Genomic DNA, 17928 nt, shown 5'->3' with positions numbered 1-17928 from the left:
TGCAGGTTATAAAGGTACAGATGCCACCATTGGGTATTTATCCAATATAGATAGCATATCGAGAGGGCATTTCCTTGAAAATCTCTAAAGTGTCAGCTTATAATGAGTTTATCAAGTTGCTCTGAAAGTGACCTGTCTTGCTTTGGATATTTATGAATTAGGATTACCATAACAGATTGTCAGATGTTTGAATGCTTTCTCTTTCCAGGTTGCTACACCTGAAATTAATTAACCATATTGATCTAATGCATAAATAAAATACCATATATCAAATTATTTCACTTTCTTTCTCATAAATACTGCCCAGAAAACGAACTACTTCTCAGTAATAGCCAGTAATAGCTACGTGATCTGCTCAGAAGTAAAAGTGTGTTATCTCAAACAATGAAGACATACATTAAGTCTCCTGTGCTCATTAAAAGAACTGTTTGGATTTGGTTTTCTCTTACAGTGACTAACCCCTGCTTCTGCTCCAGGGGCTTGCTTATTCTGCTTCTTCTGCAGAATAAATCACAAGGTTTCAAGAGAGACCCATCTGCCTTGAGGGTTTCAAAAGTTTTAATACCTTTTGTAAAGTCCTTTTTAGTGTCCCTATGATTGCCAAAAATGCAGTCTAAAGAGTCTTAATGAAATCAGGAAGTGAGAGCTGGAAAGAAATTAGGACAATGAAAGACATTAAATCTCCATAGACCAAAAGTAGGAAATCTAACAGAAAGTTTGAATGGAGAATATGAAGTAAGTAATCTGTCACCTCTCAAATGGAGGTGGGAAACACTGAAACTAATTATAGGAGACTTAAAGGATTTTGGAAGTAACTGAAGAGATGGAAACTAAATAATTTCCTTGGTGGCCTTTTCAGACCCACAAACAAGAGAAGAAATAAAATACCAGAGATGGATGGTGGGCTGCACCACAAGTCAAAAAATGAGGGCTTTAGCTCTGTGCAACAGTATAACTGGGGGTCTTCATACAGTATGCCAAATCTCTTCAGACAGCATTAATTGGAACAGACAGGAAGGTATAAAACTACTTAAAAAAAGAAAAAGGTGTCAAAAAGACAAACCCAGCAGAAACACAAAATCACCTTGTCACAGACAAATGGAATTGAATCGTGTCAAAGGAAAGACAGCAGTACTTAAGGATCTCGAACTTAAGAATTTGAAGACAAATCAGATAGAAATTCTTCATGATTTGACATAGCGGACATCACAGACACCTACCGAACAATGAAGGTAGAAGTGTACCAAACCAGAACAACGGCCTCTTGACTTTAGTGTCATATTTGACAGCAAACTGCAGAGGACACTTAGAAAAATAATGTAAGATACAGACCAAAATTGCAATGTTTTCCCTCAGCGTACCTCCTTAGTCTCACAGCAGTCAGTATTCCCAATGCAAATAGTTAGCCTGACTAGAATGAGAACAGTATTTTTAAAGGAAATAATGATGTTATGGTATGGCAGTAATCTACATTCAGGACATCTAACTTTTTAAAACTATTAGCAAGTGGAAATCAGAAAATTCTGAATATACCAATAGACTACAGTACTGCTTGCAAAGGCAAGTGTAGGGTCCTGCCCCTGGGCAGGAATAACCCCCCGCACCAGTACAGGCTGGGGCTGGCCTGCTGGGAGGCAGCTCTGCGGGGAAGGGCCTGGGAGCTCTGGTGGGCAGCAAGGTGCCCATGGGCCAGCAGTGTGCCCTGGTGGCCAAGGCCAGTGGGACCCTGGGGTGCATCAGGAGGATCATGGCCAGCAGGTGGAGGGAGGTGATCCTGCCCCTCTGCTCTGCCCTGGTGAGGCCACATCTGGGGTGCTGTGTCCAGTGCTGGGCTCCCCAGTTCTAGAGAGACTGGGAACTACTGGAGACGGCCCAGCGGAGGGCTACAAGGATGATGGGGAGACTGGAGCATCTCCCTTATGAGGGAAGGCTGAGAGAGCTGGGACTGTTTAGCCTGGAGAAGAGAAGACAGAGGGGACCTTACCAATGCCTGCAGATGTCTCAAGGGCAGGTGCCAAGAGGATGGGGCTGGGCTCTTTTCAGTGGTGCCCAGCGACAGGACAAGGGGCAATGGGCACAAACTGCAACACAGGGAGTTCCACCTGAATGTGAGGAAGAACTTCTTTCCTTTGAGGGTGCCAGAGCCCTGGCACAGGCTGCCCAGAGAAGCTGTGGAGTCTCCTTCTCTGGAGACATTCAAAACCTGCCTGGACACAATCCTGTGCAACCTGCTGTGGGTGACCCTGTTTTAGCAGGGGTTGGACTAGATGGTCTCCAGAGGTGCCTTCCAACCCTGACCACTCTGTGATTCTGCTTTACGATAAATAACCTGAATTCTCCACACCACTGAAGGTTGGTAATTGACTAGGGACAGTGGTGACAATACAGTTAAATCTTACATGAACGAACAGTGGATAATCCCAGGTGGTATTTTATGTAGTTGGGGCAAATTAATTTCACCTAGCATTAGCCACCTGAAAGCTAGGTTTTTAGTTTAAGCTATATATCTAAGCTCCCTTGGTAGGCAATGGAGAAATAAACACCTCTTAGCAGCAATTCATCCCAGTCATGTTAGACAGGTATGTTAATGACAAAGTGAAACTTTGAAAGCTTTGCATAACAAAAAGCGGGGTGGGGGGGTGGGGGGGGAGAAAGAGGAAACTATTATCAATCCATACTGACTAGAAATCAGAAAGGCTGGAAAATTTGCAAAGAAAACAAAAGATGATAAGAAAAAAAAAAAAAAAAACAATCTAGGAAGGCAGCAGAGAAGTTTAAAGGATCTTAAAGTACATTCAAAACAAAAGAAATGGAAATAGTAATTTCCAATAGGAATGGTCCATTCCTGAATGGAGGAGTTTATATTCAGATGCACACAAATACAAATAACTACCCTTAGGAAGCATGTATCTTGTCAGAATTACATTTACAACATAACATCAAGCTTGTTCAGGCCACTGGTCACTCCAGCCCAAGACTTTGATTCCCACAGTGGAAGCAGAAGGTGCAATACAGGGAGATCATGCAACTCCAGCCACAATCTGTAGTCCATTGCAGGTGGAGTTGCTGAAAGTCCCGCAGCGGTTTCAGTATGTGCCTCCTAGTTCCAGTGTGATGGGATCTGGGGATTCTGTGACCTTGATCATATCCTCCTTAGACTCCTCTGTACAGATGCAAGAGTCTCAATCTGTCCAGTTTCTCATTATGAGGCAGCTCCTCCATCTTCTTCACGTTCCTGGTGCCCCTCTCTGACCTCTCATGTCCTTCTTGACAGACAGAGGCCAGAACCCCATTCACTACTTGAGACAGTGCACATCAGGCTTTTATACAGAGCAAAATCAGCTGCAAAAATGAGCTTCCTGTTTTGTCCTAGGTGTCTTTTCTGATGATGGGTAGTGTTTTGTTGGCTTTGGAGCTGCTGCTAATGACTTCAGAGCAGTTCTTGAGTTTTAAGTGACAGTTCTGGGGTTTGGCATCGTGTAAGTATGATTAAATCATGCATCCCTAATGTCCCTAGGCAATATATTTATTTACGCTGAAGCCCATCTGCCATCTTTTTATCCACTCAGTTTAGCAGGGATTTTCTGAAAATCCTATTGAGTTCAGGTGGAATTCAAATACAGTTTTGAACCAGATACCCACTTTGTGAATCCACAACTGCCAATGTCAGGACTTTTATATGGAATCCTGCCTGCACTACTCCTTAGCGAGCAATAAATTCATGTAAAAGTTGACTCAGAAATGTAAAGGATTGATTGATTACATATTAATGAGCAATCAGTAATACTAAAATATAAATTAAGATATTATTACCTCTCTTTAGAATTTGATTCTACAAATGACTGAGCACTCTGGCTCCAATCCAGTTAAATTAATGAGTCTTCTCTCCCACTTAAGAGGCTATGCCTGTACTAGTAAACTAAATGCCTGGGACTGTTCCCTGGCAGTGAGAACTAGGTGGCCAAGAATGGTACACTCCACAATATTAAATTCTCTTAGTCTTCAATCCAGGGTAATCACTTGCAAGCTGCTCATTGTGTTAGCTCCCAAAATGTGCCCAAGAATCACCTGGGAAAGTGTTAGCTGGCAAATGCCACGATCACTGTGCTAACAGTGCAAAGGTAGAGACAGCTGAGTTCCAAGCCTAAGAATAGTAGGTGACTCTGCTTCACATACCGTTATAATAACTGAGTATAAAAGAGGTATAACGTATAAAGGCTGAAATTAAAATACTCTAATGTACTCTTCCTTTGAAGAGTTCCAACAGTAAACTCACCCTATCCTCCTTATTTTGTTTGCCATAAGCAGAATCCATGCTACTCCTGGAATATTCACAGTATTGTTATTGAAATAGCTGTGTGGAATTTGTACGCATGGAAGCTATGGCCTCACAGATTGGGTCTTGATTCAGTTATACAGAGTTCACTCCCAACATGGTGAAGCACAGTACAGCAATTAGTGCAAGTGGAGAAAGTTACATCTATCAACTTCACACCCCAAAACTTGCACTGCAGTGCATGCTACTTTCATCTGAATCAGCCATTGTACTCAATCCAGTGCTCTATGCTTTACATGAGGCCAACACAGTTTTATATTCTGCTGACATGCTATGCATCATAATTGACCTATACAATTAATTAAAAGCAATGACGAAAGTAAGTGGAATTTAACCTTAATCAGTGCCCAAAGACATCAAGATGTGTGATGTCACCCTGAAACATCAGGACAGAGAACCAGATTGATTTCAGGTAAGCACCAAAACGTTTTAAAGTTTATCAGTTTCTAAACTACCAAAACCTCAAAATATCATGAGGAAAGGATATGATAAAAACATCTGCAGCACCTTCTAACCTTAAGGTGTTCATTTCAGGGCAAATATATCATAAGAAAACCATTTATTTTGTAAGTTACTTGTTCACTGATTATTACACACCTAAGGAGTTCAAAGAAACTAAGCACATTTTCCTCAGATGAACTTGCTTGAGAAATGAAACAAAGAAAGGGGAAAGGAAAAAAAAACACTACTGTGATTTTGATAATGTAAATTAACAACAGAAGTAGGAAACTCTACAAATGTTGCAGGAGAATTACAGTTTCTCCCTCATGTAAACCATCACTTACTCAACTAGCAGAAAAATACAATGAAATTTAGCAGTTTCCATCAACAGAAGCCAAATATTAGCCCAACAAGACAGCAATTATCAGGCTTCAATAGAAATACAGGGGGTCAAACACATGTTAACACAGCGACTGAAGTTTAACAGGCTAATGCACAGAAACAGGGCTGCTGTGATCATCCAAGTATGCTCTTAGAAAGGGCAAATGCAAAGTGAGGCAATTTCATCCATCCTTCATTATCCACTAAGTTATATGTTAAGTAGCTGGATCACGGGTCTAAGCTTTACACCAACTGAGGTTTTAAAATACTTGGCCAGCACTTTAAAAGACATCAGTGGTGTATGCCCATCAAGAGGTTAAAAACAGAAAAAAGCAAGCCCAAAAGCAGATCATGAATGGATATTACATGATCTGTCCAGTAAAAAGGTAATTACCTAGTTATTTCTGAGAACATCATGAACAAAATATCAAACTCCAAATGATGCTCAGTTCTTATCCCTCCATAAATAAGATGAAAAACCTAATATGAAAAAAATGTCAGTGTTGGATATTTCAGTGTTATTGGCTTACATGATTTTTTCCAAGATAATTGCTGTATTTTATTTTTGCGTCAAAGTTCCAGCTTCTGGATAACCAAGGGGAAAACCCTTGGACTGCTCAAAGAGAATATACAGTTGAGTCACTCTCATTCAGCTTGAAAGTCTAGAAAAGTATTTATGCATGAGCTTAACTTCAGGTCTGGGCACTACACACGGTCTGTGGAGGTTAACTAAAGACTGAAAAGAAGACAATGTTTTTTCTAGGTCAAGGCTGGTTTATTCTTCTGTGTCCTTGCCATACGGTAGAAATTACATCTGTGAAGTCTGTTTGCTTATCCAGTCAACACTGTGACACTCAGAAAATACATTGGATATTGTACCATGATGAAATCTGGCACCATTTTGGCCCAAATTGTTTTTAAGGCAACTATTGTTCTTTAGAGAAGCATTTGTGGAAAGGAGTTGATGAAGACAAATATCTACAAGATATACAGCATTAATGGATTAGTTAATTAGAATTCACTTTAAACAGGAGCTAGTTTGTAGAAATTTCTTACTATGCTAAAATAAAGTTGTTTACCAAATATTCCAAGAAAATACATTTGTCAAGTCAAATCTGGATGCATAAAGAGTAAAAAACATGTTACTACAGAAGCGGTTAAGAAATTTTGCCTGTGATTAACCTGAAAGCACTGCCTGGAAAAATACAGATATAGTATGCATTAATATTCAATTTTCTTTCATCTCTTTTCTGTTTCAGGTATGTTTTCCTTGCAGTGAATTTTCACTTCAGTGTTTCTTCTTTCAGTCTCATCAGAATTTTGGGCTTTTGGAGGTATGGAAAACTGGAAAGTTATCATTAGAGTTAATCAAGCCTTCCTTATTATAATGATTTTCCAAATAAATGCAATTTTGCAGTATAAAATGTATAAATTAAATGTTACACAATGGATCAGCCTGACTGAAAAAAAATATTTCCACTTCTCAGATGGTCCACAACATTTGGAATTGATTTGATAAAATGCCAAGCTAGAGAAACATGCAAGACAGCACAACAGGAGAGGCTCTCAAGCTCCCCATGAGAAAGCAGTATGACCACATGCCCATCTCAAACACTTGTACAAAAATTATCACAGTCTGAGAAAAAAACTGGAAGAACTGAGAGTCTGTTTAATGACATCAATTGCCCGGGTATGACAGGACAGCCAGAACAACAGGAGTGCTGCAGTGGATGGATATTGCTCTTTAGGAAGGACAGGCAGGGACGATAAGACAAGGGTTATGTTCTGGACAGTGGGCACCTTGAATGCATGGAGCTTTGCTTCCTAACAGACAACTGGTCTACTGAAAGCCTGGAAATCAGATTCAGAGGGGAGGCCAGCAAGGGGAACGTCATAGTGGGCATTCATTACAGACTGACTTGTCAAGAAGAGGGACTGGATGTGAAGAGTTCTTTTAACTGTCAGAGCTCCATAATCAGAGGCTAGCTACTTCAGCATCTTCTGAAAGAGCAGCACCATAAGGAGCAATCAATCCAGAAAGTGCATCAGGGACAATTATCTAATGCAAGTACTGGGTTTCCATCTGGAGATAATAGTCTTGACCTGTTATTCACACACCCTCTGGCTGTGGATATAATAGTCAACAGCAGCCTTGGCTCCAGTGACCGTGACTGCCTTCATGAGATAACAGCATTCCAGATTCTGAGGGAAGTGAAGAAGGCAAGCAGCAGGATAAAAGCCCTGGGCTTCTGGACTTCGGCTTGTTCTGGGAACTCATAGACAGGATCCCACTGGAGGCAGCTATGAAGTACAAAAGGGCCCAGAAAGAGCTTCTCAGTCTTAAGGAACAATTTCCTTAAAGCATAAGAACTACCCATTGCAGTGTACAGGAAAATGAGCAGATTCTGCTGCAAGCAGAAGGTCAGCTTGGCTGGAACTGAGACCAAATGCAGAAAGGAAGCATGCAGGAGGTGGATACCAGGACAGGCTACCAAAAAGTAATATACAAGTATTCCCCAGGCACGAAGGGATGAAGTAACAACAAAGTGCAGCTGGAGCTGGCCTCCACTATGGGTATGAAAGACAACATGTAAGACAGTAAGTTAAGGCAGCAGTAAAAAAAAAAAAAAAAAAAAAAAGAGAGACCAAGGATAACATGGGTGCTCTGCTCAGGAGGAAGGGAGCCTAGTGACAAAGGACACAGGACAGGCTAAGGTACTTAGTGCTTTCTTTGCCTTGGCAAGGTGTGCTCTCTGGCCTCCCAGTTCTTCATGTCTGGTAGCAAAGATTTGGGAAGGACATGCTACTCACAGTAGAGGACGACTGAGTTAGGAACTACTTCACCTGGATGCACACAGGTTCATGGCACTGGCCAGAAGGCATTCAAGGATGCTGAAAGGGCTAGCTGAGGCTGTTGCAAGGCTGCTGAAGCCTAATTAGCAGCTGATAATGAGTGCCATTCCTCAGGAACCAGTCCTTCATCAGAGACAAGGAGGAAGAAGTGGAAGGCTCCTCTGTGAGTCTCCCAGGAACCCCATGCTGGCAGGAGTGGTTGGTGTGCTGCAGGGCAGCACTGCCAGTCAGGAGAAGCTTGACAAATGGCAGGAATGTGTTGACATGAATATCATGCATTCAGCCAGAAACTAAGTTCCTCACCTGTGATGCACTGATGAAGGCTGGCCAATGGCTGGCTAAAAAACTCCTTTGCCTAAAAGGACCCAGAGATTCTTGGGCCCTGGTACAAGAGAAGCAAAATGGAGTCCAGCTGAAGATGGTTTTATTTAGCTTGGAGTAGAGAAAGGTACAGGGGACTTATCTGCAGCCTTCCAATATCTACAAGTGGTTTGTAGAGAAGATGCAGCCTCCTCAGAGACCCACAGTGACAGGACAAGACACAATGATCACAAGCTACAAGAAAAATTTCAGTTGGCCCTAACAAAAAGGTCTTTCACATTGACACTAGTGAACAGACCGATCAAAAAGGATGTGTATTCTCCATCCTTGGAGATTTTCAAAAGTCTACTGGACCAGACCCTGAGCAACCTGATCTAATTTTAAGTCTGCCCTTTTTAAGAAGGAGATTGGACTACATGAGCTCTTTATGACCTTTTAACCTAAATTATTCTGTGGTACTTTAACTTCTCTTCATGCTGCATTACCTTGCAAAAGTTGAAATTTTAGTTCCAATATTTTTTATAAGAGTTGCCCTTGAAGGGTACAACTCCGTAAGGGAAATACACTGGCTGAATACACACACCCCTCACGGGAGTTATAAATTTTTCAATGCATTGTAGGGGGAAGAGCTCTGGCTATGGATTTTGGTCCCAGGGAAAACTGCAGGTATCAGACTCCCATAATTGCCTGAAAGAACTATAGAACAGATCGTGCATCATCATAAGGAAGTGTAAATTACCACTGTGATTGCTTTGAAAGGAAGCTTGTAAATTCAGTTCAGTAAAAACTAACTAAATCCATCGTTCCGATGACAGGAATGTCAAATATTTAATTTCAATATTGAAATAAAAGGTTTTGGCTACTCCTAATGTGAATTTTTCAGAATGTGCATCTCCTGGAAAACTTATGAAGGTCAAATTTCCTCCTTTCTTCAGGATAAAAACAAATGTGAAAAGACAGAATTTTCTGCAAGACAGAAATGCCATGTTTTTCTCTAACTGTATAGCTGAATACTATTGAACACCATTCCACTCAAGCTCCAAATATTTTTTAACTACAATGCAAACAGCATTATCATCATATTTCCATAAATATTACCGAACTGCGATCCAAAAGAAGTGGAATCACTCATGGCCACCTCTGCCTATTATGGCCTACTGCCTGCCCTCAGTGGTTTTAATTAAGGTATTGTGAATGTTCACATTTACAAAAAAAGCAAATAAGAAAATTGAGCCTCATGTTTTTTTCCCTCTGCTCTAATAGGAGATATTCATTTGCAGAGGGCAAACTATGAAGAAGACATTATGATGCCTTTCTTCACAGAGACCTTTCTAAAAATTCAAGAAGGTTTTTTTTCCAAAATGAATCTTTTTGACCAGAAAACAATAGTTAGTCTACAAATAAGTGTATACGGTTGTACTGGTTTTGGCTAGGATAGAGTTAATTTTCTTCGTAGTAGTTGGTAGGGTACTATATTTTGGATTTGTGACCAAAACAGTGTTGATAGCACAGGGACGTTTTCTTTACTGCTGAGCTGCGCTTACGCAGCACCAAGGCTATGCTTTCTGCTTCTCACGCCACCCCACCAGCAAGTGGGCTGGGGGTGCACAAGAAGCTGGGATGGGACACAGCCAGGACAGCTGAACCCAACTGACCAAAGGGATATTCCATACCAGATGATATCGTGCTCAGGAATAAAAGCTGGGGGAAGGAGGAGGAAACAGAGATGTTCAGAGTGATGGCGTTTGTCTTCCCAAGTAACCATTACATGTGATGGAGCCCTGTTTTCCTGGAGATGGCTGAACGCTGCCTGCAATGGGAATCAATGAATGAACTCCTTTTGCTTTGCTTGCATGCACAGTTTTTGCTTTACCTATTAAACCGTCTTTGTCCCAACCCACAAGTTTTCTCACTTTTACCATTTCAGTTCTCTCCCCCATCCCACCACAGTGGTGTGAGAGAGCAGCAGGGGGGGGCTGGGCTAAAACACAACAATAGTACATGAAAATGTCCAAGGATGATTTAGTCACCCAGAAAAGAGAGAGAGAATCCCCATCTTCATTGCCTCACAAGAAAAGGCAGCATTTGGTCAGCAATGACTTTCAAAATATCTTCTTTAATAAAGATACCTTTTTCTCCTGGAGGCCCAACTCTGCCTGGACGACCTGGAGCACCTTTCTCCCCCTTTTCTCCAGCCTCTCCTGTTGATACAAAAGGAAATAAAAAGAAGAATCATATTAAACCAGGACTATTTTCTGTTGGTGGCAGTGACAAGAGTGTCATTCTCCCCAGTGAAAATAAAAACCTACTATAACAAGAGTGGGGGGAAATAAAAGCAGATGCAACCTGACTTAACAGCTTTACTTGATGCACGGAGAACAGAATTTCCTGCAATTGGCATAGACACTGACAAAACTAAGGTCAATACATTACTGAAATCTCATACAATGGGTCTAGTTTTGTGGATGTTACTCATTCACCTCCAAAAAGCCCAATGGTACTTCTGAGTCTGCATTCATCAAACACTTCCACAATATCTGCTAAGGAGATGCTTAAGTCTCAAGTGAAAATGGCTTAACTATAACCTCAATTTTTTTTTGTAACTTTTTTTAAAGAAAAAAGTGCTTATGCCATTTATGGAGGCCCATAGGAAGTCATTGTTACACCCGTCATTTAGAGAATCATTTTTTAGGCACGGAAGAGTATCTCCTAATCCATATTCTCAGTTACATACTCTGCCTTTCTCTGTGACATGAGCCACTGTACATTTTACTTACATGCACATGGCTCATGGCATATTATTATAATCAGCATATTTAAACATCAGTTTCTGTAAATGTTTGCTTCCCTGATGCCTTTCATTGGAAATCTGGGGATACTGAGCTTCTCCCCCTACCATTGTACTACTATTGTAGTTTGCCATTGATGTAAAATTAAAATCTCTTAAACAAACAGACATATAATGATTTACATAGCCACCTTTACAAAAAAAAGATTTATATGAAGGAGAAGAAAGTTTTATGGCTTCCACAGAAAAGAAAATGCCAGGATCTAAAAGTCAGAGCTAGCACAGCACACCTTATGCACTAGCACTGTACTTCTACAGAGGAGAGTAAGCATTAGCTACTCTCCAGGAAGCTGAGTGGAGCCCCACAGCAGGAAAGGCAGTGGTTATCATGCACCCCTCAAGCTCTGCTCTCCGGCATAGCTAGGCGCTGAGGTTCAGAGAGGTACCATAGAGGTGACATGTGAAAACAAGCCACAACATGGCATGCTTCAAATATGCAGCCTCCAGCTCTGTCTCCTTATGGCAGACATAGGTGGCTGCAAGTTGAACTTGGCCCTCCATCTGTTATATATTCCTTCTTTAGGCTGCCAGCAGGCTCCAGACCATCTTCCCTGCCTTCAGACATGCAAAAATAGGCCATTCTCTGACCTTAATGAGGACAAACTTCACATAATCCCCAGTGAATTATATTGTTAGTACGAAACAGGCTATTATTTGGCACATTTGGGAACGTCACTTTTTCTATTATCAGGTAACCAATAGACTTTGTACGATTGCCTTTCCCCCCCTCAGGGCTGCTTATGAGTTCTTTGCTTCCCAAAGATAAATCCTGACAATGACTTTTCCCTGCTCTCTGGAGGCTGAGAGCAGGCTATTACAGCCTATTGCTTTACATGTTCTTCAGAGTGAAAGCTGTGCGTTAGGGATCAATAAAATAGATCACTCTTGCTTCAGGCCATTACACTTGCCTGCATTTATTCCTATAATAAGATGACACTGCATTCCTTCGCGTGGGTGTTTAAGAAACTTTTCCTGGGAGGAGATTACCCCATTACAGGCCCACCTACAGACCACTCTGCATGTTTTGTTATCAGCCGTTTTAAGCAGCGAGACTTTGGCCAAGAGGGAGCGATCAGTGGTCCAGTTCAGCTTGGCCATGTTTAAGTCTCTATTCTTGCTGTATGTACCCTGAGCACCGTGCAAGCTGAGGAAGCAAAGCCTGTGCAGGTGTCACGGGCAACAAAAGGTTTATGTCAAGGAATTTCAATCAATCTCATTTATCACCAATTAACACTAACTTTTAACTTTTGATTCCTGAATTAGATAAAAAAAAACAACACAAATGAACTTAGAGAAAGACACCTCCGTGCCCTTCTTCTGGTCTCCAGCCCCTGTGCCGCTCATCACACTTGGTCACTTTGGAGCAGGAGGCTGGGATCGGTGCACCGTGGTCACTACCCAGCTGCTCTGGTGTTGCCTCCTCCCGCCAGCCACAGTCCCTTTGCATTCATACCTCCTGCTCAGTCTCCTCTCCATCCCTTCCTGGCTGGCTCTTTGCTCCAGCCTTACTGCGTGAAGGAACACCTTCTTCCTCAGCACAGCACAGCTCTTGGCATGCAGTTGAGACAGAGCAAGATGTCCCCAGCAGTGCTGCACAGTGCTGTGATGACCCACACCCCCAAAAGAAATTTAGTCCGGTACCAAACTGAGCCACAGCAGAGTCATAGGTACCCTGATAGTACTGCAAGCTGCTTCTTTCATCATCTTTGAGAGATATCTTTCATAATTCAGATGATGTATCTTACTATTGCTGTTGATTTGTCTCCTTTTGTGAATTCTTTGGGACAGGATTATGTTTGCATCCTGCCTACCTTGAGCTATACCATCTACTGTAATGAAAATAGCATGCCAAATATTAACTGCATGAGCTATTAAGCATTCTTTAACTGGTGATAACTTTCTTCCATTACTCATATTCCCTGTGTAAGTAGACACATCAAGTGTGGGCGTAAAAAAAATGGTTTTATTTTATTTATGTAACAACAACGGTTTTACATGTTGTATGCCGTTGAGACTATCAAGACAATTCCTGCTTTAGATTCTAGAATGGAGACAAAACAAAGTGGTAAACCAAGATTTTAAGCTTTGAAGGATTGTTCAGTGTTATTTTTTTCTCCACTATGTAACTTCAGTCTCATGTGCCTATCAAAAGGAGTCAGACTTTAGGAAGAATATGAGTGAGCAATGCAGCAAGGCTTCATCTTCCACACCTTCACACACAACACATTTTCCCATTATTAATAATCGGCTTTCTAAAACACGGATCAGTCTGCTGTTTGGATTCTCAGAGCCATGGTATTTTTCCCTTCTATATTTCATCTTACCCTTTTATATTGTTGAGGTTATTAAAAAAAAAAAAAAAAAATCAGTCCCTAAGACCTAAGCTGCTGACCTTAAACTCATTTGTGCCTTCTTCTATTCTTGGTGTCTTTACCGGCTTCCTTCATCTTCCATTTCTACCTCCATTCTCATCTCATCCCCCTTCCGATTCTTCCTTTTATTCTGTGGGGTCCTAATTGGCTTTGTGCCATTTTCTTTTTTTTTTTTTTTTTAGTTTCCAGTCTCTCCACTCAGTCTCATTCTTTGTCCTTTTCTTTTCTCTTTTCCCTTTATCTCTTCCTGTTCTTCTAAAATTTCTCCATTACACTCCCCCACTTTTGGGTACCTTCGCCTGCTGTCTTTCTCCTTCACCACCCCATGTGGGTTCCACTTTCTGCACCGCCTGTTAGGCTTAACCCTCTTCTCCTGTTTTTTCCCTTTCACACGTACCATGGTGTCCCTCATTGCTTCCCTGAACCTATTTTTTCCAAATCCTGACAGGCTTGTGTCCAGCAGTGGCGTGGGGCTCTGTTCCTCCATCATTGGAGATGTTGCCAGCAGCCCAGCAGAGGAGGAGATGGGGCAGACCTAAAAGCCGCAGTGAGCAAATCCCACTGCGTGGGAGCCGAAATTTGGGCACGCGGCCACATATATGCTCAGTTTAAATGAAGCCTTGGCCACTGAAATGGGTTGGAGTTACGCCAATGAGGGACAGCAGTATCTCATTACCAATTCTCGCAGCCAGTCCCCCTGACAGCGTAGCTGGAGCACTGATAGCTTTTTAGGGATTTCACATTCACTAGGGCTGTATCAGGCCATTTTGTGCTTCACTGAATTTTTACATCAATCTTTCTCACTTTTGCAAGGCTTACATCTCATGAAGCGGAATAAAATCATTAATACATGATTTCAGGCCCCTCTGTTGTTTCCTGGCTCAGGATTGCCTTCTGACAAAAGGCCAGGGTCCTGCACTCTTTATAGGTTTTAAAAAACTCTGTTGTATATAACAACAGTAATGGTCCTCATATAAAAATGGTAATCACAGATGTTAACTTTGTCTGATTACACGAATAAGGAAACTCGGGCAAAGAAGTTACACAGCTTGTCAAAGCCTGTCAACTTCTTTAAAATGAAAAATCATTTCAAAGCTAAAATCCCCAGTGCTGTGGAGTCTGACCCTTTGACTGATCTTCTGTGTAACTTTAGACAACATATATTTAACTTGATTGTGCTCTCTGTGAATCACATCAACAGCACTACCTTATGCCTGTTTCACAGCAAATATATTAAACAAATGAAACAACTTTACTCAAAGCTTAGTCAAACCTCAGAAGACCTGGATATAATGTTGTTCATTCTAACTGGAACATCTGCAGAAGGTGTAAATATTATTAAGACTTCCAAGGTCACTTATTGAAGTGGAAAAAAATAACAACACACACACAGATGGATAGATAGATATAGGTTCAGTTCAGGCATCCAAAACTGCATATATAATAATAAAACAGAAGACATTTTTTGGTCCTGAAGCCAACGGGCCAAGCACAATCCACAGCCCTACAGCCCAATTCTCTCGCTTCCAGCAGAGGGCAACCACATCCAAACTGGGCAGCGTCTGCAGAAGGCAGTTCACACCACAGCCAAACCCGTGGCTAGGCCAGTTCACACCACAGCCAAACCCGTGGCCAGGCTGCGCTCGCAATTTAACCATACGAACAACTGCAAGACAGAACCGAGCCTTGCCCTCGCCAACCAAATAACCGGCACAGACAGCACCTGCAGTCCATACTGTGGTCCTCAGGCAACCGGGTAAAGCCCAGGTTTCCACCAGATAACATTAGTGGCATCAATATTATTAGGTGAGTTTCTTGATACTACAATGCACAACTAACAGGAAAACTGGAAAGTTAGTTGAACAGCTCTTAACCAGTGCTTTATTTTTATTATTAATAATAACAACAACAATAATAATAATAATGGTAAACTGGTGGCTTTCATGTTGGGGGGGGGGTGTGTTTGTCCTTAGATAAGAAGTATTTCCCCATGCTCACAGGTGTTACACTCCGGTAGAAATACCATTGCCTTCATAATGGGAATTACTGTTATTGACTAAACAGGGCTGGGATTTCACACCCTAATGGATGCTACTGCTTTAAAATGCTAATTCTTCCCACCTGTTGATTTCCTATCTAAGGTACATTTTTTTGCTACTAAAAGATCAATAATTTATTATGCTATCTTTTTTGGTCAAGAGTCTGGAGAAATATTTTGCAAAAATGTTACTCTTGTCCACAGAAACTATAGAAATACCAAAAAACTAACTAATTTTTTATTTCTTCCAAAAGGCACTTGAACATTTAAAGATCAAGGGAAGACAAACATAAGACTAGAAAACTCAAAATACTTCCCATTACATTGCAAAATGGCAACGCAAACCTCTCCGGGCATAAACTAGGGCCTGATTATACAGTCTTTGGATATGTGTACCGCTCTCCAGTATAAACACAGAGAAAGCAAACAGGCAGTGTATCAGAGTAACAAGCACTACTGACCAGGAGCAAGCCTGGTAAACTTTAGCATGTATTCTCTGAATTGTGTTTCTCTTAACAGACTTAAGTTCATCTTACGGACCTTAAAACTCCATTTTTAAGACAGCTACAAACGGGACAAGGACAAACAAGAGGACAACCAAAAGGCACCTTCTTTGTCTCTGTTAGAAACTGTTGGTGGTGTAAACAAGCCTGTTAGAAAGAAAGATTAGTATTTGAATAATGGAGTAGGCTTCCACATTACCTTTTAGGCCTGGAACAAGAATTTGAACAGAGCAGGACTCCTCTGCAATATGTTGAGGATATCCAGACCTTAGCAGTGACAGGAAGGCAAGGCTAATTAGAGTCACCAAGAAAAACAGATCTCTCTTCATAATGAGCACTTACAGGTCACTGACTCCTAAACAAAAAAGAAATGAATAAACAGTTATAAGAATTCCAGAGACTTTCATCAGTTTCTGAACATAAGCAGCATCCTACTACAAAAACAATATATTTTTCCGTGCCATAACCCAGCACAAGTTGGACATGTGCAGGTCCTCCAAGCAGGTTTTGTGTTCCACAGACATACATGAAACATGCAGCAGTGCATTTAGCAGTTTATTTTGGTGTAAGACTGGGTGAGATAAAGCTCAGGAGAAATTTAGTTGAGAAGTATGAGATTAAGAAATGTTAATAATAGGCAATTCTGTGTTCGGTGATTTCTCACTGGAGGCAGGGATCTCGAAAGGTCAAAGGAGAAAATACAGCACACAGGCTTGCACTGAGAGATGTCAGCGCTAAGCTGCCACTTAGAAAGAGTGCATACTGCTCTAAAGAGGCAATCCAGTAGACTATGAGACCATCCTAAAGGCCTGAAATTTCACTTCCCATCTACCTGAGCAGTGAAATTGTGCCCAGCAAATTGTCTGATACAATAACCCTCACGTAAGACATTGTAGGTGGAAGGCAGATAATATTTCACTCTATCATTCAATGAAGCTACATCAGAGTCTTCAATAAATTCTGAAAAGATTCACCTCTGAAATATACCCTTGTCTAAGCCTACAAGTGGAATGGCTTGCCTGATATTAGGCTGTGAAGAGATCTCAGAAAACAACAGTACAGAAATGGAGTTTGTGTGAAAGGACCATCAAAAGCCAATATTTAGGGGGTGTGCAGAAATACTCTTTGACAAAAGCATTATTTATGTACTTCTGATCTGTTCTCCCAGTCCCTCTTTCACCAAGGCTCTGTACTACACAAACAAGCTGAAAAGTCGTATTAGGGTTTCAAGAGAAATTACCTGTATATCATCCTTTATACCCACAATAGAGACATGTGCCTGTTACACCTAGAGCAAGAAGATTGGGCTACATTACTCTCCACTCCCCGATTCCCTTCAAAAATAAGACAAATAGGATTAGGCACAGGTGTGGGGCCAGTACCTGGGTCTGTGTGTCTCAACATGCTCAAGGTCTAGGAGGGTGGATCTGTTATTTTGGGGGTGGCCTGAAGGCATAGCTGCCCTTCAGCAGGGACAGGATAATAAAGAGCTTCAAGGTAAGAATGAGCTGGTGAAGCGGAATCAAAAACTTCAGGGATGGAGCAAGAGGAAGGCAGACTGCCCTCCACGAGCAGAAAAATTCAGTTTGCCTATACTATTAAAAAGCCTCAATCTAATTTTAAATTCCACCATCAATTCTGGTATGTTTAATAGATGTCTTAGCAGATAGACTAAGTAGATGACTTTGGAGTTGCAGGAACAAATTATCCCTCTGAACTGATGTCCAGTTTGCACTTCCATCATCTTCTAGAAGTTAAAATGAGTAGACTGCAACGCGGGGCGGGGGGGGGGGAGGTGGCGGGTATCAGATGGGAGCAGATTTTGTCTCCCTCCT

The 17928-nt window shown here is 41.5% G+C and overlaps 1 protein-coding gene across 3 annotated transcripts in view; it reads right to left on the bottom strand.

Annotated features, from left to right (window-relative positions):
- COLEC11 (collectin subfamily member 11) overlaps positions 1-17928 on the bottom strand; it is a 48916-nt gene that overhangs the window by 7369 nt on the left and 23619 nt on the right. For all 3 annotated transcript variants that reach the window (XM_080387828.1, XM_080387830.1, XM_080387829.1), the window contains exons 2-3: positions 16293-16448; positions 10462-10533 (exon numbers count right to left, since the gene is read on the bottom strand). In XM_080387828.1, the coding sequence (XP_080243954.1) occupies positions 10462-10533; positions 16293-16422 (202 nt within the window). In that variant the 5' untranslated portion in view covers positions 16423-16448. The remainder of the gene's footprint in view (positions 1-10461; positions 10534-16292; positions 16449-17928) is intronic.

Source organism: Falco punctatus, assembly GCF_963210335.1.
Source record: "Falco punctatus genome assembly, chromosome: 5".
In the NCBI taxonomy this organism is placed as follows: Eukaryota; Metazoa; Chordata; class Aves; order Falconiformes; family Falconidae; genus Falco; species Falco punctatus.
This window is presented reverse-complemented; position numbering and strand designations above follow the sequence as displayed.